This window comes from Equus caballus, chromosome 1 (genome assembly GCF_041296265.1).
Source record: "Equus caballus isolate H_3958 breed thoroughbred chromosome 1, TB-T2T, whole genome shotgun sequence".
Lineage (NCBI taxonomy): Eukaryota > Metazoa > Chordata > Mammalia > Perissodactyla > Equidae > Equus > Equus caballus.
The window spans coordinates 176,398,051-176,421,850 of NC_091684.1; the positions used below are offsets into that span (position 1 = coordinate 176,398,051).

General features: G+C 45.2%; 1 protein-coding gene across 1 annotated transcript; it reads right to left on the reverse strand.

Annotated features, from left to right (window-relative positions):
* Window positions 1-4,311: 4,311 nt before the first annotated feature.
* Window positions 4,312-8,443, reverse strand: LOC138919204 (granzyme H-like). The gene is made up of 5 exons (XM_070243662.1): window positions 8,389-8,443; window positions 7,397-7,579; window positions 6,111-6,258; window positions 5,448-5,583; window positions 4,312-4,566 (listed from the first exon to the last, which is right to left on the reverse strand). Exons 1-5 carry the CDS (start codon window positions 8,441-8,443, stop codon window positions 4,447-4,449), a joined length of 642 nt encoding a protein of 213 aa, XP_070099763.1. The 3' UTR covers window positions 4,312-4,446.
* Between the last annotated feature and the right edge of the window lie 15,357 nt (window positions 8,444-23,800).

Below are 23,800 nucleotides of genomic sequence, written 5' to 3' on the forward strand. Positions count from 1 at the left end.
ATTAAAACATAGAAAGGAGAAAAATGTCAGCTCTAATCTCATCACCCAACTGACCACTGTTAAGAGATGTTTTTCCATGTAGGTGTTTTTCTATGTGTATTTTTATATAGGCGTGATCACAATATATTTAGTTTTTCTTCCTATAATTTAAATTATTCAACATAAACTTAACCTCATTTTATTAAAAATCTATTATTGAATATCATTTTATGATCTCATTCGTATTTAATAAATACACCTTAAAGTTATCTAAATAATACAGAAAACTTATGAAAATGAATATGTAGGAGGAATGAAAGCCAAAAGGAAAATGTACTATTAAGCAAAGATAAGATTGTAGTCTATACTGACCTTTAACTAGTGTTGACTTCAACAGACCAGATGAACATTCTTCCATGTGACAAAATGTAATTCTATCTCAAAACATTGAAGTTTCCATAGTGTTTGATGGTATGAAACTTTTCCAAAACTAATCCTCAGATTGCTGCTGAACATTGGTACTATTTAGAAGATTTGACATTTGTAACAGGTCTATAAGGAATAACATTGTCCACTTTTCTCAGTGTGGTTGATCACTAGGTGAAAGACACTTTTTGTCCTGTTTTTCTTTTAAGGAGCTTCGTGTACAAGGTGTGAAAAAGCCATTTTCTCAATGTCCATACTGAGTGTAAACATCATGGGTTTTGTAAATCCTTCCCAATTAGATAAGCACAAAATTATTATTTTAATTTGCATGATTCTTTCGTGAGCTTTTAGTTTTTTCCAAATGTTTATTATCTTTTTATCACTTGCCTATTAATGTTCTTAGTCAAGTTTCTTAGACCCATAGATAATGTGGATGATAAGAGCTATAGAATCAATAATGAGCATGTACCATATGTTACCATTTTCCTCCTTGGAAATTAATACTGATTCTAATTTATTATTGAATAATATAAATTATTCATCCATTATTGAATAATAGTGTGATGATCATCTTTATGAATAACACACAAATACGTACACACACACACGCTTTTAGATCTCATGTAGGAATAAGAAAAATCACTAGATTGAGTGAGAGAAATAGATGTAAAATAACGTGGAAGCCGTTTTAAGGAAACAGGTGCCATCAGAAGCAGCCCAGTCTTCCTGATGCTACAGGCATTAGAAGGTCATCATTTTCCTTCATCATGTGTGTCATTCAATATCAAGTGTTCCTGTCAGGTGTGAGGGGAAAGTGACCCACCAGGCACTGTCCTTTGAGGACACACATGCATGTCCCTGGTGGCGTATTTCCCTGGCTACTCTCTCGCTGTCTCTGGCTTACACTTTGGGACTCCGTGGAGCTCCTCATGGCCGACTTTCTGTGGTCTCTAATTCTGTAGTGTGATAGCTTCTCCTAAGAGTGTCCATTTCTCTTGCTGTGACCCAAAGCTGTCCACTGGCTCGTGCACCTTCTGCTATTCACTTGCTCATCTCTGCATGTGCATTCAGCTCTTCCCTCCCCTGTGCTTCTGCCAGTGCTGTGAGCCCCAGGGGAGGCTTAGCAGATGATCATGGGGACAGTATTGAATGACAAATAAGTTTTCTTTTGCTTTTCATCTTAGTTTTCAATGTGCTGGACTTTGCTTTTCATATCTGTGTGATTTATTTGTTATTCTTTTTAATGAAGGTGCTTCTCTTTTTGAGGTTAGTCCCAGTTGATTCAGTGTTCGTCCAGCTATCATGAATTTGCTGTGTTCTGTCACATCCACTTCACTGGTGGTGCTGTTTGAAGGATACAGGATCCTAAAATAAGGTTGTCTGGGTCATAATTGGTGCAGAAAATAATCAATGGCCAATCAGTAGATAAGAAAGATGGAGTGATATTTATTGAGCCAATTTGCTGCAGACTAGCCTGGAAGTGCTGTCTCCCCCAAGGAAGAAAGCTCTCCTGAGAAGCATGGTCACCTCATGGCTGTAGACCATTTCACAACAAAGAACAGACAGAAAGCATGACAGGAATATAATTTTGGTCCACGTCACAAGGATCTGTTTTGCTGCAGTTTAGCATGTACGTAGCAGGTCAATTTGACCTTGGTCCTCTGGGAAGAAGAGCTTACCTTGAAAGAAGTGCTGGTATTGGTGTCAGAGGAAGGGAGACATTCATCCCTGTCTTTAAAGAGTGCATTCTTGTCTTTGGGAGAATGTTTGAGCAGATGTACAGCGTGTGTTTAGTGGGTCAGAAGTGAGGCTGCTCTGGGAAAAACAAGTTTTAGGTTGAATCATTGATGAACCAGAATGCCTTCCCCATACACCTCAAGATGTGAAAGCTTCTTGTTATTATTTCATCACAATGAAAAGGCTTGCACTCGAAATGTGGCACTTTGTGGGTTTCTGGACTGAGGGTCATGCCTTTCACATGTAAATGAGCAAAAGTAAGGATGCCCCAGGTCCCTCCTCCCTCCCTCCCCTCCATGCATGGACTCCACTGAGCACACACTGGGAACCTCAGGACCCGTGGGTCTCGAAGTCTCTTCATTTTCACACTGCCCTTCTGGAATGAAACAAGATCACCCATGGGAAACTCTAATGTGCAATCGAGATAGAATACAGAGAATTCAATTATTTTCAAGGCAAGATGTCTTGAGGATTCCAAACACTGATCCATTGGCCAAACTGGCTGGCCTGGGGAAAGGCGAGTCACCAGGGGAGTTTAGAGGAAATTTCCCCTCACTGTAAGTTTCCCAGTGTCAGGGACAGAGCCTGTTATGGGGCTGGCACAAAAACTCAGGTTGTCAGCAGGAGGAGTCAGGACAGTCTGCCAGGGCCTGAGGCTCTTGGAGTGAATCCACAGGCCATTATGGCGGAAGGCCTGGGGATGCTGGGCTGCATGGAGGACCTGAACTGTCTCTGCTCAGATGGGAAGTGGGTACCGGGTCTCTAATAGGCATCAGGTGGGCTGGTGGTTGTGGTATGACAAGGACAAGCTATAGAGGAGAATTCACAAGGGGCTTTGGGAACTCTGTTAAGGAGATGAGAGAGAGGCTGACGCAAAACAGGGTGGGCTGGAGGGAAAGGAGCTTGTGGGCAGGGCAGTCAGATGGAAAACAGGGGCTGGTGTGGGACGGTCAGCCAGGAGGAAGGTAGAATGAGCTCAGTGCTTGGCAAGTTGTGGGGCAGGAAATGGGATGAAGGTGAGGCTAGAGGCCATCTAGGGAGCATTTGAGTGTGTAAAGCTGCAGGTGGTCCTAGCTGTGGGAGAAGCTGCCCCCACAGCAGAGAGAGGTCCTGGTGTAACCGAAAGTTCGGTCCCTGAACCTGATGCCAATCCAAATAACGAGAAGAGACACTTGAGTGGAAGAGGAAAGGTTTTTACTATGCCAGGCACAGGGAGCAAAGCAAGGGCTCATGCCTCGAAAATTGCTAGCTTCCCCATGAGGAATGGGTAGGGATTTTCATTTGGGGTTTGGGGAAGGGGAGGGGGACCGTGTAGCTTGTGCAGCTTGGTGCTTTTCCACCAGCCTGCTTTTGGCCTTGAGAGGCAGGGGGGATGGTGAGATAGGAGAATGGTAGGTGGGCGTCCTTCGCTGTTGTCCTGTCTTCCTGTTTGAGGTGGGTTCGAGCCCCGGGAGTTAGGAGTTGAGGTCTGGGAAGCCTCCGCTCCTTGATATTCTTGAGACAGCAGCTTTCCTGGCAAACTTCAAGGACACATGGTTGGCTAAATTTTAGTGTGCCTCCAACTTTAGGCCACCTGGGCTTTTAACAATTTGTAACTCCCATTTAGTCCTAAAGCTCAAGGAGCCCAAGTTTAAAGAAACACGTATTTACATATGAGTGGAACTAGAGAAGCAGGAAAGGGGGTGGTGGGTTTTAGTTTTAACCCCATATACGCTGGGTTCAATGTGGGGGAACTGATATCAGAGCTGATGTTAAGAGCCTGTAACACTGGAAATAGGAAGCTCAGTGTCCATGGCCTGGGCCCTGGCCTCCCGGGTCCTTGGAGTTACTCCCCTTCCACTGCCCTGCTCCTCTTCCTGCTGAATTGTTGGGTTGGTGATGGTGATTGGCTTAGAGAAGGTAGGAATTTTCTATGTCCCAAGGAGGAATATATTTTGGGGAAGAAGTTTGTCCTTTTATAATGGGAACCCTTCAGATTCAGCCCTTGCACAGGGCCAAGCACCACAGAGGTGTAACTGAGAAACTATTCAGCATGAGGTTTAGGGGGAAGTAGGGCTGGAAAAGAAAGGAGGAAGGCCAACCCACAACTGACAGCAGAGGGCTGCCTGGAGCATGCTGCTGCGTGTTGAAAGTGGTTCAGTGAGTCAGTGAGACTTCAGTCATGCTCGCTAGAGATCCATTTATTATGACCCCTCAGTCCCACTGCCCGCCCCATGGGATTCCTGCCTCTGCCCCAGGAAAGATGGTCAGGCACAGAGGAAGGTTAGCATCACACCTGCTATGAGCAGCGCTTCATTGTTGTCTTTATCCAGGGCAGGTAGGGTGACTCCTCCATGGAGACTCCTGGAGGGGTGTCGCTCTCTGGTCCATAGGAGGAAATGCCCTGGACCACATTTTCACAGACGAAGGGGCCCCCAGAGATCCCTGGAAGCAGAGAGAGGAAAGACTGAGCTTGAATCCTCGTGGCCTTGCCCTTCTCACCACCCCTAGGGTCAGTAGAGTCTTAGGGGGCCACGTGTGAAATCAGAGCAGGGCGGGCCTTGTCACCTCCCTCATCCCAGGGCTCCAGCCTGGCTCTGCCTGTTACATGAAGCTCCACCCAAGCCAATGCTTTCTCTCCAATCCTCAGGGAAATTTTGGTGAAAACTCTGCTGTGGGATGACTGGTCCTCCCTCAGCCTTCACCCCTGATCTACTACAGGGAAAAAACTAAAGTCAGGATTCATGGACCCAAGCAGCCCACCTCTCAGGCTGAGGCATGAAGATATGACCCCTCTCACCCCCGAGAGCACTCCATTTCCTCTCTCCCAGGGCCTGTCTAGGTCGAGGCTGGAAACATTACCTCAGAGTCGGTCTTCGTCTTCTTTGGGTCTCCTACACGAGTCTGCCTGGCCCCGCTTTAATAGTCAGGGAAGCAGGAATCACACACCTTATCCTTCTGCACGGTCAGCATCACTTCCTGCAGAGTGCTTGCTAAAATGCCCATTGAGTCCTGCCCCCCAGCTGGCCAGGCTGCACACCTGTCCAGGCCTCACCTGGGCTGTGCCCTTGGGCAGGCTGAGGGGCCCTACAGCTGCAGTCAGCTTGGCCTTTCTCTTCAGCTGATAGGAACAGGTAAGGAAGTCCAGCTCAGCCAATGGCCTCCTGGGCCTGGACACCACAATGGGGCTGCACTGAATTTCCCCTCCCCTGAGGCACTGGGACTAGTCAGGTGGCCAGGATGGGAACGAAGGAAGGGACAGGTCCCAGTGGGAGGGGAAACAATCTGGACCAAGGAGAGCAAGAGCAGCAGGGAGATTCCCTTACCTTTAGTAACATGACGCCATTGGAGAAGTTCTTAGGATTATAGTGTGGGTGGCGGATAGCTTCTGTCACAGGGAGGACCTTCTGGGTCTTCTCCTGCTCCCGGATATTGTAGGCCCTCAGGGTCACATGGATTGAACTGCCAGAAAATAGAGGGGGACGCGAGGGGCATGGAGTCACAGAAGATCCAGGCCTAGAGCCATGAAGGGCTGGTGACAACCAGGGCAGGGCAGGACTGCAGCAAGGGACAATCGAGACAACACGAGCTCTGGGTGCTGAGTGACTGTCCCCTGTGCTTCTCAACAACACTGAGGGAAGGACACTGGAAGCTTGTCTTGCCCTCTGGCAACACTGTGAAAATACTCTGAGTTTGCCTTTTGATCTAAGGCATGCTTTCATCCTCCACAGCTGCTTTAGTTGACCAGTGTGGTCTCTCTTCTCAACTGAGCCACTTGCTCTCACCTCTGATCCTCTGACCCCGAAGCTTCCCTGTCCTGTTTCTCACTTTCCATGGCCCAGTCATGCTCTCAGATGGGTCCTCTCATGAGCTCTCATGGCGTTGAGTTACTAGGAGCCAGGGGAGCTCTCCCGGGCTGCAGCCCCTGGGCAGAAGACAGGGGTCCCTGTAGGGGTCTCAGGAGGTGTCTGTTGTCTGTGGTCCCTCACCTTCCCCGGCAGTGAGCAGCCATCAAAACAAACTCCTTTCTCACGAGGACACCGCCGCACCTGCCTTCATTCTCCTCCTCCACAAAGTGAAGCAAAGCCATATAGGGGCGAGAATGGGGTCTGGCCTCGTCTCCTACGATGATGTCCTCTGAAAGAGAAGCCTGGATGATGTGCTTTTTGGGAGTGGCTGTGGTCAGGAGGGAAGGCTTCGGAAGGTGGTGATTGAGGGTGGGGTCTACAGTGCCCTGCAGACACGGGGGCAGAGTCCTCCCAGGTTCTCCTAGTAGGAGAATAACCTTTTCTGAATGCCAAGCCTCAGAAGCCCCTGTGAGAAAAGGGAGGACAGTGCTTGTTGTCCCCGTCCTACTTCCGACCTTGCATAGAGGAGATAAGAGCTGTCTTCACGATGGTAGAGCCCAGGGGATCGTGGATAGGGCTCCCCTGATGCCTTCTGTCTCAGTGAGTCTCCTGACCCCTCTGAGCCTCTGCTAATATCCCACCTGGTGCCCATATCTCATAATCTGTCCGTGAGCTTATGGAGTTTGATTTTATAAAATGCTCGTGTCCTACAGTCTAACCCATCCTAGGATCTCGGTGAACATTGTTTGCGTGCGTGAATGAATGGCCTTCTCTTAGCTTTAAACTGAGGTTTGGTGGGCTTTGTGCTGATAGGATTGAAGGCCAATGGCATGGGGGGAGGAACTTTGTGGAACAGCTGAGGGCTTGGAAACGCAAGGGGAAGTGTGGCTGTAAATGTCTTCCCAGGGCTGTTACAGATGTAAGGCACCAGGGGAGCCCCGCGTGCAGTCTTCCACCCCTTTCTGAGATCTACTGCACCCTGGACTCCCGTCCTGGGCAGGGATGAGGGGGTGAGGGCACCGAGAAATGAAACCAGTTCTTGAGCTGGTCCAGGGACAGGTTCCACCACTACAGTTGGTTAGTCTGAGCTGCCCTTTCCTGAGTTGAAGGGAGGGATCTTAATTACTTGTCTTTTGTAGCATTGCTTCCTCTGCTGAATGCCTTGCTATGAAGAATCCACTTTCCAGGTGACAAGAGAGAGGCTCACACACTAAATATTTCAGTGAACACCCTCCCTTCTGGCCATCCTTGTTAAGTGTCCATGTAGCATTGGGCTTGTTAGTCTCAGCTTGGGATGGGAGCTGGGGTCTAGAAAGTTCTTGGCCTGAAATTGAGGAAAATCCCTGAATGTACTGGGCAGAAGGATGAGGTGTACAAAGGGTTGTGTGAGATGAGCTGGAGCCTCTGGAATGGGGATGGTCACTCACCTGTCCCAGCCTTGAGGGGCAGAAGAAAGGCCAAGCAGAGCAGGAGTCGCTGCATCTTCCCTGAAGTTCTGCTCAGGTCAGAGCTGCTGGTGTTTCTTTCTTCAAGACACACGGTCCCCGAGGGGAAGGCAGGGGTATGGCTCAGGGCCTTGCAGACCTCCCAGGCCTGTGCTTCTGGTTTTCCTGTGTTGTTGGGGAAAGTGATTTGTGAAAGTTCTCAGTCTTGTGTTAGGTGACAGTAGCCCTGTCACCAACCACACTTGCACTCCCAGTGATGAGTCACAAGGTGAAAGCAAGAAGAAAGAACAAGAAAGTGAAGCCTATGCTACAGCCAGCAGAGGAGCTGGACTCCAGAAGCCCCTCAGTGACTGAATCTACAATGTCTCCATTTCTAAACCATTGACTCTTTTTCCATCCTGATAAAGTCATGAATACTTATTTAGCAAGCTAGCTCCAGGGAGATGGGCAAGATGGCTCCTGCCCTTGAGAAGACAGCAGTCAGCTGGAGTAGATTGAAAATCAATGGTTAGTGTACAGGGTGGTAAGGTCTGTGGTGGGGCCTCCACTTGGTGGTGGGAGATAGAGACTGGACCTGCCTTAGGAGCATGTAGAGCTGGACACACCCAAACATCCCAAACGGTAACCCCACTTCTTCTCTGACCACCATTGCAGCTTCGTATTTTTGGAATATTCAGAATTCACTCTTTACATCCTTACATTCTGTGACCAAGAGAGCTTCTCTTATCTCACAATTTTGAACAAAAGTCCTGGATTTGATATTCATTGGACCAAAGCAAACCATCAGCAGGTCCATTGGAGTTGAGTGGCCTGATTGGTTCATTCTTGGGTCATTTAGCACCCCTAGGCCTGAGGTGGGGACTGCATGACACAAATTGTTGTGCCTGTTTTTTGGGGAGAGGGCTCTCCTAAAGGAAGGCTGGTTACTGTTGCCAGGTGATGGGGAATTGGGTAGTGATCATCCTAATAATTACTATCTACTAAGTGTTCTCTGCCCAGGGTCCAGTGAACCATGGCTATCACGTCCATGGGCCCAACAGTCATAAACATTTGCAAACAGGTTATCCCAACGCTCTCACCATTGTGATGACAGATGACAGAGTAGTGGAAAGGAAGGCATTAGGAGTTCTAAACAGCCCCATCCCAGTTCTGTTAAAGCAACGGCAACTTATCAAGATACAGCAAAAGAGGGGAAGGCAACCTGCTTAAGCATTAATGATGATGACCTCTGGGTGGTGGCATTATTGGCAATTCTAATGTTTTTATTGCTATGTCTGCCTTTACCTGTCTTTCTATGATGAACAGGTATTGCTTTTCCACCCAGTAAACATTTTCCCGTAGTCGAAGCACACGCATCAGTGGCAACCATTCAGCAGACCAATTCTTTCCAGTCTGGCCTTCTCCAAGCTGGATGTTTTAAAAATGAGGTTACTTTTCTGAATCCATTCTTATATAGAAGATTTAGAGATTGTTGAAAAATAGAAGAAAAATTTACCCAGTAGGCTATAGGCTATTTTGATGAATAAAGGAGGAATCAACGATTTCCATTCTAGAGACGGAAGTTTATGAAGTCCCTGGTAGCCTCCCCTCCACCCTACTCTGCCCAGGGCAATTCTGGCCTCGACCCCAGGGAAGAAGAATCATGTCCCATCCAATCCCGTCCAGATCAATCCTGGGGGCACCTGAGTCTGGGCCCTGCAACCTGAAGTATTGTTCTTTTTATTGAGGGCAGATAGCTTGAGATGCTGATGAAGACAAATGGAGATTTCCCATTGTTTTTTCCAAAGGAGATTACACCCTGGGCCCACATTGTTACACATGAGGGGCCCCCGGAGTCCCCCTGTGTGCAGAGAAGGGAGAAGTCTCAGTCAGAGCCCTCTGGCTCCCCCTTTTCAGCATCGTTTTCTCCCTGCTGCTCTCCTGCCCCTCTCTCAGGGCCCAGCTGTTCAGATGTGTAGTAGCTGATTGATTACCATTCACCTCGGCTCTGAGTGTCAGGGGGGTAAGTAGATCCTCTGTGACCTACTCACCCCATGAGCCTGTGTCCTGGCTGTGTCCTCTCTCATGCTCAACCCAGTCTCAGGCCCTGCTCTTGTTGTACCATGGACACAGGTGAAGAGATTGGCTGGAGGGAGATGCCTGGGCTCCATATGCTGGGAACAGCATGCTTCCACCTAAGACTGGACTCAGGTCAACCATTGGTTGTTAGGTGAGAGAAGGCATGGCTGTGTCACCCCAGCATCACTGTGTCCCTGGGACAAGGGTTGGAAGATCCTTGTCTCCTTACACTTGCACCGGTCTTCTTGTGCTTAGGCTTCCCCACACACAGCTGGATGGACTAGTTGTAGTTTTTGAAGAGGTCCTTGCACTTCTGCTCATTCTGCACTTCTAGATCCACCTCCTGGACTGTGTTTGCCTTTTTGCTGTTTGCCAGTTGTCCCCAGCCTGCCACACTGCACACCTGCCCAGGCCCCACCCAGTCCTGGCTCTGCGGCAGGACGATGGCCTTTACAGCTGGCTTGAGTTGAGCCTTGTTTTGCAGCTGGTCAGAAAGGTGAGAGATGGCAGTTCAGGTCCCCCCCACCCGCTGGACTCAGAACCAGGGGTGAGGTTGCCTGTATCCCCTGCCTGGAGTCTCCCAAGCCCCCTTCTATTACATTGACCCAATAGAACAGACAGGTTGGAAGAGAGGAGGGGACTGAGACCCTGAGTGAGCTGCCTGGTCCTTTCTGACCTGTGCAGTTTCACCTGAAAGTCAGCAAGATGGTACCTTCAGTAGCATGATATAGTTGACCTTTGAATTATTGTTATAATCTTTGTGAGGGAAGGTTTGAGCACAGGAATGACCTGCTGGCTGTTTTTCACTTTTCTGATATTGTGAGCCGCCAGGATGACACTTATTTTTCTCTAAAGAAAAGGTGGATTGGGTCAGCCACAGGAGCTACAGCTTAGTCTCTGAAAGGCAGGTTGAAGTTCCAGCCTAAGGCACACCTGCAGCTGAGTCAGATAGGGAGGAAAAGTGGACAGTGTCACCTTTCTGTGCTCTGTGGCAGTGACCCAGCCTGGTTCTTCAGCAGCCTGTATGTCACCCAGGCCTTGGTCCACATGCTCCACCCATGTATCCCACAGTCACTGTGTCCTGGTCTGAGCAGATCAGATTGCTCCTCTGATTAGTCTTTGGCTCTGTGTGCTCAGTGACCTTCCTCAGTTATGGGTCGTTGGATGGTACCAGGGCTCCCAGGAGGACAGGGACCCATTTGTAATCCTCATCTTCCACTACAGTTAGCTGCTTTCAGTATGAACTTGTCTCATATCAGGAAGCCCCCATGTCTGCCCCGGCTTTCTTTGTCATTGTAGGAAAGGACAGACGCCATGTGGGGCTGGCAGTGAGCTCTGGCCTCTGCCCCATCTGACCTTCCCTGAAAGAGAAAGTTGCCTTACCTCTGTGTGTTCGTGGAAAGAAGGGAATGGGCACTTGCTGGTGGCCTAAACCCATGGGATGGTCGAGGCTGGGGTGGTTGTAGTGTCCTCTGGGACCCAGCACAGTGAGAGGGGGCTGCAGGCTTTAGAGGGCAGCTGGCGGGCTTGCAGCATGACTTGTTTCCTGGCTTAGTTCTCCGTTTCCTCCCACAGAAATGAGAAGCTCAGCCCTTGTTCTGGAGCAAACATACTTCTCATACTTGTTAAGAAGACTCTCCTAGAAGACCTGGAAATTACTTGTTCTCTTTGACCCTGGTTGCTTCTTTGTCCCCAAGCTTCTCAGACTCCTTTGTCCTGTTTACTTCCAGGATGTGTCTAGTCTGACCTGAACATTTTGTGCTCATGGAGCAGAATTCTCTTGCTTCTTTCTCCCCCATCCTGGGTCAGGCACATAGACCATACCCCAGAAATGCTAGTGTTACATGAATGTCTAGTCCTCAAATCTGCTTTGGTCAGCAGCCTGAGAGGAGAGGTTTTAATGAAATTGGAACTCCAGTACAGTTTATATTTCTCTGGCACACAGAGGGCAGATACAAAGGATGGGAAATGAGAGTGAGATGGGGAAATGTGCTGGAGTGGCTGGGTGGGAGCCAGACTCCACCAGGGTCATGGGAGCACTGGTAAGGCAACACTCGGATGGCTCAATTAGGTTCTGGATATCTGCTCTGGTAGAGCTTAGTGGCTATGTAGAATGGGGACACGGTGAAGGTGACACTTAGCAAACTGAGTAGTAGCTGGCTCTTCTATGCTTGATCCTGACAATAGCTCCTGGGATAGATAACCACGCGTAGCTCTAGAAAATGGGAATTACAGTGCTTATTCCAGCTTTCCCTTCCTCCAGAATCATGTGATATCCTTACACTAGGCCATTTTCAAGCAGACAAGAATTTGACCCTTGGAAGTGAGAAGACCCACCAGGTCTCTTTGGGAGTGGATTTCTTTTGTGTAATTTCTCCACACTGCAGATCTAGTGACAGATCTGGGGATCAGCAAATTTCTGGGACTGGACTGAGGGAAGGAAGGATCATAAGGACAGCCTCACTGGGACACTGTGGAAGCCTCTGGTGGAATAAGCCAGGCCTCTGAGGTCTACAGGGGCACTTAGCTCCTCCAGCCCTGGAGGGTAGGAGATGGCCAATAAGAACAGAAGCAGCAGCATCTCCGTTTTTTTTTTTTAATTTTTATTGAGTTAATGATAGGTTACAATCTTGTGAAATTTCAGTTGTACATTATTGTTTGTCAGTCGTGTTGTAGGTGCACCCCTTCACCCTTTGTGCCCACCCACCACACCATCTTTCCCCTGGTAGCCACTAATTTGTTCTTTTTGTCTACATTTTTAAATTCCTCATATGAGTGGATTCATACAGAGATTGCCCTTCTCTAACTGGCTTATTTCACTTAACATAATTCCCTCAAGGTCCATCCATGTTGTTGCAAATGGGACGATTTTGTTCTGTTTTATGGCTGAATAGTATTCCATTGTGTATATTTACTACATCTTCTTTATCCAATCATCTGTTGATGTTCACTTAGATTGCTTCCATGTCTTGGCTATTGTAAATAATGCTGCAATGAACATAGGGATGCATAGGACTTTTGGAATTGCTGACTTCAAGCTCTTTGGATAGATACCCAGTAGTGGGATAGCTGGATCGTATGGTAGTTCTATTTTCAATTTTTTGAGGAATCTCCATACTGTTTTGCATAGTGGCTGCACCAGTTTGCATTCCCGCCAGCAGTGTATGAGGGTTCCTTTTTCTCCACAACCCCTCCAACATTTGTTACTATTAGTTTTAGATATTTTTGTCATTCTAACGGGTGTAAGATGATATCTTAGTGTAGTTTTGATTTGCATTTCCCTGATGATCAGTGATGATGAACATCTTTTCATGTGCCTATTGGCCATCCGTATATCTTCTTTGGAGACATGTCTGTTCATGTCTCCAGCCCATTTTCTGATTGGGTTGTTTGATTTTTTGTTGTTGAGTTGTGCGAGTTCTTTATATATTATGGATATTAAGCCTTTGTCAGATATATGACTTGCAAATATTTTTTCCCATTTAGTGGGTTGTTTTTCTGTTTCAATCCTGTTTTCATTTGTCTTGAAGAACCTCTTTAGTCTGATGAAGTCCCATTCGCTTATTCTTTCTATTTTTTCCCTTCTCTGAGAAGACGTGGTGTCTGAAAAGATCATTTTAATACTGATGTCAAAGAGTATACTGCCTACATTTTCTTCCAGAAGCCTTATGGTTTCAGGTCTCACCTTTAGGTCTTTGATCCATTTTGAGTTTATTTTGGTGAATGGTGAGAAAGAATGGTCAATTTTCATTCTTTTACATGTGGCTGTCCAGTTTTCCCAGCACCATTTGTTGAAAAGTCTTTCTTTTCTCCATTGTATGCCCTCAGCTCATTTGTTGAAGATAAGCTGTCCATAGATGTGTGGTTTTATTTCTGGGCTTTCAATCCTGTTCCATTGATCTGAGCACCTGTTTTTGTACCAGTACCATGCCGATTTGATTACTGTAGCTTTGTAGTATGTTTTGAAGTCAGGGATTGTGATGCCTTCAGCTGTGTTCTTTTTTCTCAGGATTGCTTTAGTAATTCGGGGTCTTTCATTGCCCCATATGAATTTTAGGATTCTTTGTTCCAATTCTGTAAAGAATGTCATTGGGATTCTGATTGGGATAGCGTTGAATCTGTAGATCGCTTTAGGTAGAATGGACATTTTAACTATGTTTATTCTTCCAATCCATGTACATGGAATGTCTTTCCATCTCTTTATGTCATCATCCAATTCTTTCAGAAAGACCTTGTAATTTTCATTGTATCGGTCTTTCACTTCCTTAGTTAAATTCACCCCAAGGTATTTTATTCTTTTTGTAGCGATTTTGAATGGTATTGTGTTCTTGAGTTCTTTTTCTGTTATTAGAATGTTCGTTATTAGAATATAGAAATGCTACTGATTTATGTAAATTGATTTTATACCCTGCAAATTTGCTGTAGTTGTTGATTACTTCTAAAAGTTTTCAAATGGATTCTTTGGGGTTTTCTATATATAAGATCATGTCGTCTGCAAACAGCGAGTTTCACTACTTCCCTCCCTATTTGGATTCCTTTTATTCCTTTTTCTTGCCTGATTGCTCTGACCAGGACCTCCAGTACTATGTTGAATAAGAGTGGTGATACAGGGCATCCTTTTCTCATTCCTATTTTCGGGGAATGGCACTCAGTTTTTGCCCATTGAGTACGATGTTGGCTGTGGGTTTGTCATATATGGCCTTTATTATGTTGAGGTAGTTCCCTTCTATGCCCATTTTTTATCATAAATGGCTGTTGGATCTTGTCAAATGCTTTCTCTGCATCTATTGAGATGATCACGTGGTTTTTATTTTTCTGTTTGTTGATGTGGTGTATCAAGTTGATTGATTTGTGGATGTTGAACCATACCTGTGTCCCTGGTATGAATCTCACTTGATCACAATGTATGATCCATTTGATGAATTGCTGAATTCTGGTTGCCAAAATTTTGTTTAGAAGTTTTGCATCTATGTTCATCAGTGATATTGGCCTGTAGTTCTCTTTTGTCGTGGTGTCCTTGTTAGGCTTTGGTATTAGCATGATGTTGGCCTTGTAGAATGTGTTACGAAGTGTTCCATCCTCCCTAATTTTTTGGAATAGCTTGAAAAGGATAGGTATTAAATCCTCTCTGAAAGTTTGGTAGAATTCCCCAGGAAAGGCATCTGGTCCTGGGGTTTTATTCTTTGGGATGATTTTTATTGCTGTTTCAATCTCTTTCCTTGTGATTGGTCTGTTCAAATTGTCTGCTTCTTCTTGAGAGAGCTTTGGGAGATCATAGGAATCTAAGAATTTATCCATTTCCTCTAGGTTATCCATTTTTTTTAATATAGTTTTTCATAGTATTCTCTTATAATCTGTTACACTTCTGCTGAGTCTGTTGTTATTTCTCCTCATTCATTTCTGATTTTGTTTATTTGAACTTTCTCCCTTTTTTTCTTTATAAGTCTGGCTAGGGCTTTGTCAATTTTATTTATCTTCTCAAAGAACCAGTTCTTTGTTTCATTGATCCTTTCTACTGCCTTTTTCATTTCAACAGAATTTATTTCTGCTCTGATTTTCATTATTTCTCTCCTTCTGCTGACTTTGGGCTTTGTTTGTTCTTCTTTCTCTAATTCCGTTAGGTGTAGTTTAAGATTGCTTATTTGGGATTTTTCTTGTTTGTTAAGATGTGTCTGTATTGCGATGAATTTTCCCCTTAAAACAGCTTTTGCTGTATCCCATATGAGTTGGTGTGGCATGTTATCATTTTCATTTGTCTCCAGGTATTTTTTGATTTATTCTTTAATTTCTTCAGTGCTCCATTGCTTGTTCAATAGCATATTGTTTAGTCTCCACATCCTTGTGCTTTTCTCAGCTTTTTGCTTGTAATTAATTTCTAGACTTATAGCATTATGATGGGAGAAGATGCTTGTTATTATTTTAATTTTTTTAAATTTGTAGAGGCTTGCCTTGTTTCCCAACATATGGTCTATCCTTGAGAATGTTCCATGTGCACTTGAGAAGAATGTGTATTCTGTTGTTTTTGGTTGAAGTGTTCTATATATGTCTATTAAGTCCAATTGTTTTAGCTTGTTGTTTAGCTCCACTATTTCCTTTTTGATTTTCTGTCTGGGTGATCTGTCCACTGATGTGAGTGGGGTGTTGAGGTCCCCTACTATTATTGTGTTGTTTTTAACATCTTCCTTTAGGTCTGTTAATAGTTGCTTTATGAACTTTGGTGCTCCTGTGTTGGGTGTGTAGATATTTATAAGCGTCATTTCTTCTTGATGAAGTGTCCCTTTGATCTTTATATATTGTCCCTGTGTGCCTCTCTTTACCTGCCTTATTTTTAAATCCATTTTGTCTGATATAAGTATTGTGACACGTGCTTTCTTTTGCTTGCTATTAGCTTGAAGTATTGTCTTCCACCCTTTCACTCTGAGCCTGTGTCTGTCCTTGGAGCCGAGGTGTGCTTCCTGGAGGCAATAAATTGTTGGATCTTGTTCTTTTATCCATTTTGCCACTCTGTGTCTTTTTATTGGAGAGATCAGTCCGTTTACATTGAGGGTGATTATTGATGCATGAGGGCTTAATGCTGTCATTCTGTCGCTCGTTATCTGGTTTTCCTGCCTTACCTTTGTTTCTCGTTCTGTGTGTTTTAGCCTACCCTTTGACTTCTGCAATTTCTTATGCTGGGTTTCTTAGATTTTTCCTTATTTCGGTTTTGTGTTTCCGCTCTGTTTTTTAGTTTAATGGCTACCCTGAAGTTTGTATTTAGAATTTCGTGTATAATATAGTCCATTCTCTCATGGTCTCTTACTTACTTGGCCTAGACTGATTTAGTCCCTTTGCTCTTCCCCTCCTAAATTATTATTTTCATCTCTTATTCCAACTCGTGTTGTGAGTTTGTAGTTAGAGTGATAACATCATCTTTGCTTTGGTGGTTTCCTTACCTTTATTCTAATGGTATAGTTGAATATTTGTATCCTATTCTGGTTCTATCTATCTGTCTCCCTACTCTATGGTTTGTGACTGCTTTCTGCCTTTTCTTCTTTTTTCAGGTAAGAGAGCCTTCTTGAGGATTTCTTGTAGTGGAGGACTTTTGGTTACAAATTCCCTTAACTTTTGTTTGTCTGGGAAAGATTTAATTTCTCCTTCCTATCTGAAGGATATTTTTACTGGATAGAGAATTCTTGGCTGAAGATTTTTATCTTTTAAAGTTTTGAATATGTCACTCCATTCTCTCCTAGTTTGTGAGGTTTCTGAAGAGAAATCTGCTGGAAGTCTGATAGGAGTTTCTTTGTAGGTTATTTTCTTCTGTCTTGCTGCCCTGAGTATTCTTTCTTTGTCATTCATTTTTTCCATTTTTACTACTATATGCCTTGCAGTAGGTCTTTTTACATTGACAAATCTAGGAGATCTGAAAGCTTCTTCCACACACATTTCTCCCTCAATCCCTAGATTTGGGAAATTGTCTTCTATAATTTCATTTAGCACACTTTCTGCTCCATTTTCATTTTCCACGCCCTCAGGAATTCTGATGATTCTTAAATTGGTTCCCCTTATTGGATCTGCTATTTCTCTGATATTTTCCTCATTCTTTTTAATCCTTAGTTCTCCTTCTCCTGCTGTCTGGAGCCATTCAGCCTGTCTATCTTCGATTATGCTAATTTGCTCCTCTATGGTATCTACACGGGCATTCAGGGAATCGGTATTCTGTTTTATCTGATCCATTGTATTTTTCATCTCTAGTATTTCTGATTGATTCTTCTTTAAAGTGTCAATCGCTTTTGTGAAGTAACTCCAGAACTTGTTGACTTGTTTCCCTATATTTCCCTTTACCTCATTGAGTTTTTTGATGATAGCTACTCTGAACTCATTTTCACTTAGTTTACCTACTTCCAAGTCCTCAGGACTTAATTCTGTGCTTTTATTGTTTTCCTTCTGGTCTGGAGCTTTTATAAATTGCTGAATGGTACAGGAGCGGTTTTTGCACGTGATGGTAGTATTCGGTTGCAGTTAAAGCCTGTCACCACTAGATGGGGGTCGAGAGCCACACATTCTACGCCCTCCGACTTCAGCCGCTATGGCCGGCGTGCAGTGAGGGTTGGGGGAGGAGGGGCACTTTCTCTCACGTGTGGATCTGGATTCCAATCAGCTCTCGTTCTCTGGTCTTCCGGGGCCCTGCTTGATGGGGTCCCCTCACACGGAAGCTTTCCCCTGTCAGCGGGTTTCCACTGCACCAGTGGTGGGAGTCCTGGAGAATCCCCAGATGCATGGCCCCTCACCTGCGGCAGCTATCCCAGTCTCTAGGAGAGGGAGCGAACTTCTCTCTTACCCTGTTCCAGCTCCTCTGAGGCCAGCTGCAGCCTCTCCGTCCTCTGTTGTCTTGCTGCTGTAGGTCTCTGACAGTCTCTGTATTAGGGATATTGGTTGAAATTCAGTTGTTTTGCTTCTTTGGTTGTAGTTTGGAGGGAAGAGAGTCCCGGGTCAGGTCACTCCGCCGTTTTGCTGATGTCACTCCTAACTGGCTTTCAGAAGCATGTTCTTTAACAGGCTGATCAGGACTGAAGTTGTACATGCTTTTTCCTCCCAGGCTTTTCAATCGTAGAGGTGAAGCAAAAAGGAGCCGGCTCAGTGACCACCAATTTCCTCCCAGCTCTGTAGATTCCCAAGATTAGAGCTTTCATAAGATTGCTCTTCCCCTTAGAGAGAGGGGTTTGTGTGGTGACGGTTTTGCAAGAACTACATTCTTAGGCTGTTGATCACATGACGACGTTCACCTAGAAAGTACTGGACACTTGGAATGGAGAAGGTGCTTTGGGGGGATTTGGCATTAGCCAGACATGGTGTCCCCTTTCCCTAAGTGGGATCCTCCAAGAACACGAATATGGCCCCAGTATGCCTTGAATTTGAGATTAGGAAACTACTTCCTAAAGTAGCATGAATCTGTGCAGTCCTACTCTTTGCAGAGCTCCATTTTTTTGCTGGCCCAAGAGTTTTTATTTTTATTTTTGGTATAAATGCCAAAGTACCAAGAATTGGTCTCTCCTAAAACACCCCAGCCAAGAGCCAAGTCTTCCCTCAGCTTCTTGGTAGTTTTAGGCAGCTGCAAACTGTTGAGGTGGGGGTGAAAGCAGGGAGTGGGGATGACGTGCTGATGGAAGGCTGATGAGAGTGCTAGGAAGAGAAGGCAATGACAGAGTAGGAGAGTTTGAGAGGAGGATTTGACAGAGAAATGCACATGAGTTCCCTCTGTGGTCCCAGGTTGCCCCGATAAAGCTAATGTTGTTCTCAACTTCTTGATATTTCAAAGTTTTAAAAGACCCAGTGTTAAAATAGTTTTGGACATGCAGGTAGAGACTGAAAGAGGAGAAACAAAGCTTTGACTCTCATTCTGAGTTTCTCTGGTCATTCTTGTCCCACCTGGGACACGTAACCTTTTGTGACAGTGAAGAAGGTGATGGAGGCAAAGTTCTGCCCCCAAGGCTCCCTGTACCTGATGAGGAACCTGGCATCATTGCTCTCAGAGTTCTCCTCACACAGGAGCTGGAGGGATGTCAGCTTTTGGATAGAAGAAGTCACCAGGCATCATGCTACTAACAATATGAGCAATCAGCTTGACAGTTTAAATTATTCTTCTTTGTTCTTATATAATTTAATATAGATATCAGAAGACTTCTGAAGTCTTATATCTAACTGGGCATAATGCTCATGCTGCTTTTGCATCTGTTGGATCAGTCATTGCCCAGACAGTGGAACATGTCGCGTGTCTTCTCATTTACATTGTCTGTCCCAGACATGGTTGTTGCTTACAGGGGACATCACTGTTCTCCTGCCTCCAATGACTGATGCCTCCTCCCCAGCCCTGATTTGGAATCCAAAAGTATATTCAACAATGTTGTCGTGATTTATTAATCAAATGTTTGTTAACCCATTGGGTTATGAAGTGCCTATTAAGTAATGTCTATGAAGTTTTGGAAGTCTAGAAAATCAGAGATGATAGAATGTAATTTTTGCCCAAAGCAGGTGTTTGTCATTTGACTGCATTTCATCACTTAAAACCATGAGAGTTTTCACAATTTCCGTAGCTGATTTCATTACCAAAACTGAAGAATGTTCCCTCCTGGCAAGTTAAATTAGACTCTTCACCAGAAGTAGTTGTGTTACAATGTATATTAAATAAGAGACCATGGGGAATCATTTCCCAAGTCATGGGGTCCCCGAAAACAGGGAAGCAGGAGCATGCATTTCAGCCAGGGAATGAATATTCAAAAGGGATAGATGGGTATTCTCTTCTGCTGGCTCACATGGAAAACATGCTTCCACACACACTGCAGGTTTTGGTGATAAGGCCTAAGCCCCTCCTGGAGGGCTCTTAGCATTAAAAATAAGGCAAAGGTCATAGGCATAGCTCTCTGGTGTGGTTTGGTGTGGTTCAGGATGGTTGGTGATTGCATCTCCTTAACATGAGAAAAGGAAAATGAACAATTTGGACAACAGTTAAAATATCCAAACCCACTCTTGACATCCTTATGCTATTTGGTGGTTGCAGTTTCATGTACATTTGGCTGTTCTAGCACACTTTTCTTATACACAACTTTCCTCTGAGCTATTGGCACACTATTTGGGGCAACACATCCACCCTACAAATGACTCAGAGACCCATTCTCTCAGCCTGACCTGTGCATCCAGATCATATCAGCAGGCACTTTCTCCTTTCTTCTCTCCTTCTGCCCCTCTTTGCCCGCTGTCTCATCTGACCCATACCCAGCTGATCATGACTCTGCTGCTCTGACCCAGGACAAAAGGCACCTGTGCCTATGCTTAGCCATCATTTCTGGAGAGAAGCTTGGCTGCTCTCCTGAGGCTCTCATTACTAAATTTGTAATTGCTTTAGAAGTTTTCAATGAACAGAAAGAGAAAATGAAGAAGGGAAATGAACAGAGTGTCAGAGATGTTTGGGACACTGCATTCAATATACGTGTCATGGGAGTCCCAGAAGGAGAGGAAAGAGAGAAAGGAGAAGAAAAAGATATGGGAAGAAATAATGGCTGAAACTTTCTCAATTTTGGTGGAAAAACCCCCAAACAAACCAAAACTATTAATGGACACACCCAAGAAACTCAGTGAAGTCCAAGGAGGATAAAGGATCATAAAGAATGGGTAACATTTCCCCCCATTCCTCCTTCCCTTCTACCCTAGATCTGACAAGTAGAAATGGCAAGCGACAGGATATATTGGAGTATATGAGGAAGCCATTGGTGTAAAGCTAATTCAGCCTGACTTTGTTTTTTCCAAAAGGGCCTGACTGTGGCTGTTGAGCACACATTGTATATCTGCTTTAAACATTTCCTATGGCAAGAACAAGTGGCCTTAAGATAAAGGTGCAACTTCCCCCCACATTGGCCTTTCCTTAAGGATAAGCATCTTTCCTTAGGCTAGGAACTGATTGCTGTACTCGCCTTTGAACACCCAGCTCTCCTGTGACCACCCAGCTCGAGACAACAGACCTGCCACCCTGCTGTGTCCACTGAGACAGCAGACCTACCTGCTGTGTCCATCAATTGCTGTGCTGACAGAGCAGTCTCATGACTGTTGTAAAAGGGACAGTTCAATCATATGTGAAACATCCTTTTTGGGGGTTTATAACCACTCTGTGCACCCCACTTCTTCGGTGCCCTTTCATCCTTCGGGAAGAAAGGGCCCGGGGCATGGTCCTCACATTTTAGCTCAGAATAAACTCTCCCAAATTTTCATTTATAGATTGGTTATGGATTATTTTTGTCGACAGTCTCATGGTCTCATTTCCAGCCCAGCCCTCTCTTCAGACAGCACCTATGGCTAATTTTCCCCATAGCTGCTGCTTCTATGTCATGTTAGAGGGGAGAAATGCTGGGATGGAGATGCTTCTGAGTCTGTGACATCACCCAGACACGATGCCTCTTCATCTTGACCTAGAACCCAGGGAGCTCAGAGTAAAATGAAACTCTAACAATGCCATGCATGTGCAGAGGAGGCCTCTGCCCACTTTCTCCAAATAGCTTCTTCTACAATCAGAGCTTTGCTCCGTTTGTATTACAGGAGATTCTTTTTCACTATTACTTTTTAAATTGTGGTAAAATATACATAACATAAAATGTAGCTATTAACCATGAGTATGTGTACAGTTCAGTGACATTAAGTATATTCACATTGTGTGCAACCATCATGGCTATCCATCTCCAGAACTTTTTTCTTCCCAGATGGAAACTGAACCCATTAAACAGTAACTTCCCTTTCCCCTGTCCCCTTAGTCTCCGGAAATCACCATTCTACTTCTTGTCTTCACAAATTTGCAAGAGATTCTTATGTAAATACAAGAGCACTGAGCATGTTCTCTTCTTAAGCCTTACTCCTTATTTATCAATTAGACCTTTTTAGGCAGTAGGCCAACTCTAAGCCAGCAGAGATTTGAAGGAAAGTAGACAGTACAGAGGAAGAGCTGGGGAGGGAGCAAGGCATGGCACAATGTTTGCCTGAACTCATCCTTCTGCCTCCGACCACCACGAGGAAGTGGAGAGTCCTCCCAACTTCTCATGAATGTGTTCAGGTTGGACAGAGAGGCCTGGATCTCCACTCTTTGGGATATTTTGGAAGAGAAAGAGAGAGACGAGAAGGACAATTCTTTATCTGAATGGGGTATTGATGTTGTCAGGGACAACTGAGGGTGCTTGAAGCTTCGTAAGGGCTTCCGTTCTTGTTTCCAAGGAAAGAACAGCCCCAATGAAGAGTGACTGTCTCCATCTGGGCTCTGCTTCTCTGCTCTTTCTACAAAACCTACTGTCCCGAGAAGTAGGAATATAAGCGGCATTACCTCCAGAAACAACATCCCTAGTCCTGATCCTCACTGTAGCTGCTCAGTAGGGTGGAGGGTGAGATCTTCCGCCACAAGTCTGATCTCCTTCACGACTGACAGGTTAGCTTGGCATGAGGTATGAGAAAGCTCAACTTGAGGCTGAGTCTAGGAGGTCCTGGTCTTAGGCTCTGAGGAGAATTCTAGGCACCAGAGGACAGTTCTGGTTACCAGACCTGTACAGTTTGTGGAGGTGGACATGGTGGGGAAAGGAGCTCATTGTCAGGACTGCTACACACTGAGCTGGGGCTCCTGGCTTCTGTTGGCAGCATGGTGGCCACATAGCATGGCCTGGCTGCTTCCTTAGTTCTCAGGTTCTTCCTAATGTGATGAGTTGCTCAGTTCTAGTCTGTATCAAGCATGCTTCAGATATGTCGTAGGTGGAAAGCTTGGGTCCTTGGGCTAGACCGTCCAGAAGACCTGGAAAACACTTTCTTTTGCCTATGCTGGTTACTTCTTTGTCCCTGAGCATCTCAGACACTTGTGTCCAGCTCCCTTCCAGGATGAGGCTAGTCTGTAAGACCTGAATATTTCGAACTGATCAGGCAGAATACCCTAGTATCTTTCTCTTCCGTCTTGAGTCAGACACATCCGAAATACCCATAAAAGTTTGTTTGATGCAGGAGTGAATAATACACAAATTTACTTTGGTTTGACTGTGTGTGGGAGATGTCCACATCTGAAGTCCTGCCAGGCTTTATCTTCCTAAGGCGTTTAGCTCTCAGAATAATGAGGACAGATACAAAGTAGGGACCTCAGAGTGAGATGCGGAAATGGGGAAGAGAGGCCTGGGCGGGAGCCAGTCTCGACTAGAGCTTTGGGCACAAAGGTGAGACAACATTCTATGGATCTGTTAGGTTCTGGGTGTCTACCCTGGTAGAACTCTGTGGCTCAGCAGTAGTGGGGCAAGGTGAAGGTGACACCTAGGACATTATTAGTAAGCTCTTCTGTTTTTGATCCAGACAGCAGCTCTTGAGATACAGAACCACACTTAGCTTTGGAGAATGGAAAGTTATATCCCCCATTTTCAGTTTTCCCTCCACCAGAATCATGTGCCATCCTAATGCTTGATCAGAGTCCTGGTTACAAGTGAGCAGGCCATGAAAGGTAGAGGTCCACTATTGCCCTTTGGAGAAGATTTCATTTCTGTTCTTTCAGTGAATTGTTTCCAACAATAGTGCTGGGGTTCAACAAATTCCTGGGCTGGACTGGAGACAAGGATGGGTCACAGAGATAGCCTGGCTGGGGCTCTCTGCAACAACTGAAGGCGTTGTGAGAACAACATTCTAAGGCAGTTGCTGAGTCAGCCTGACAACTTTTACCATTAGTGAATGCTGTGTTGTGAGAAGGAATGAATAGGGCTGTGGGGGACTCTGGCCTGAGTCAGAAGTGATGTTCCCTACCCTGGTTGAATTCTGGGTGGTCAAAGAGCCTGAATATCACCCCACAATGCC

What these genes read in the sequence shown, in the direction of transcription:
- LOC138919204 (XM_070243662.1), bottom strand. Translation starts at nt 8,443, where the DNA reads ATGGACGTGATAGCCATGGTTCACTGGACCCTGGGCAGAGAACACTTA. An exon ending in CAGAGAACACTTAGTAGATA is followed by an intron (nt 7,580 to 8,388) that starts GTAATTATTAGG and finishes CCAACAACACAG; the next exon opens with GAAAACCAGAAGCACAGGCC. An exon ending in GCTGCTCACTGCCGGGGAAG is followed by an intron (nt 5,584 to 6,110) that starts GTGAGGGACCAC and finishes ATTTTCTGGCAG; the next exon opens with TTCAATCCATGTGACCCTGA.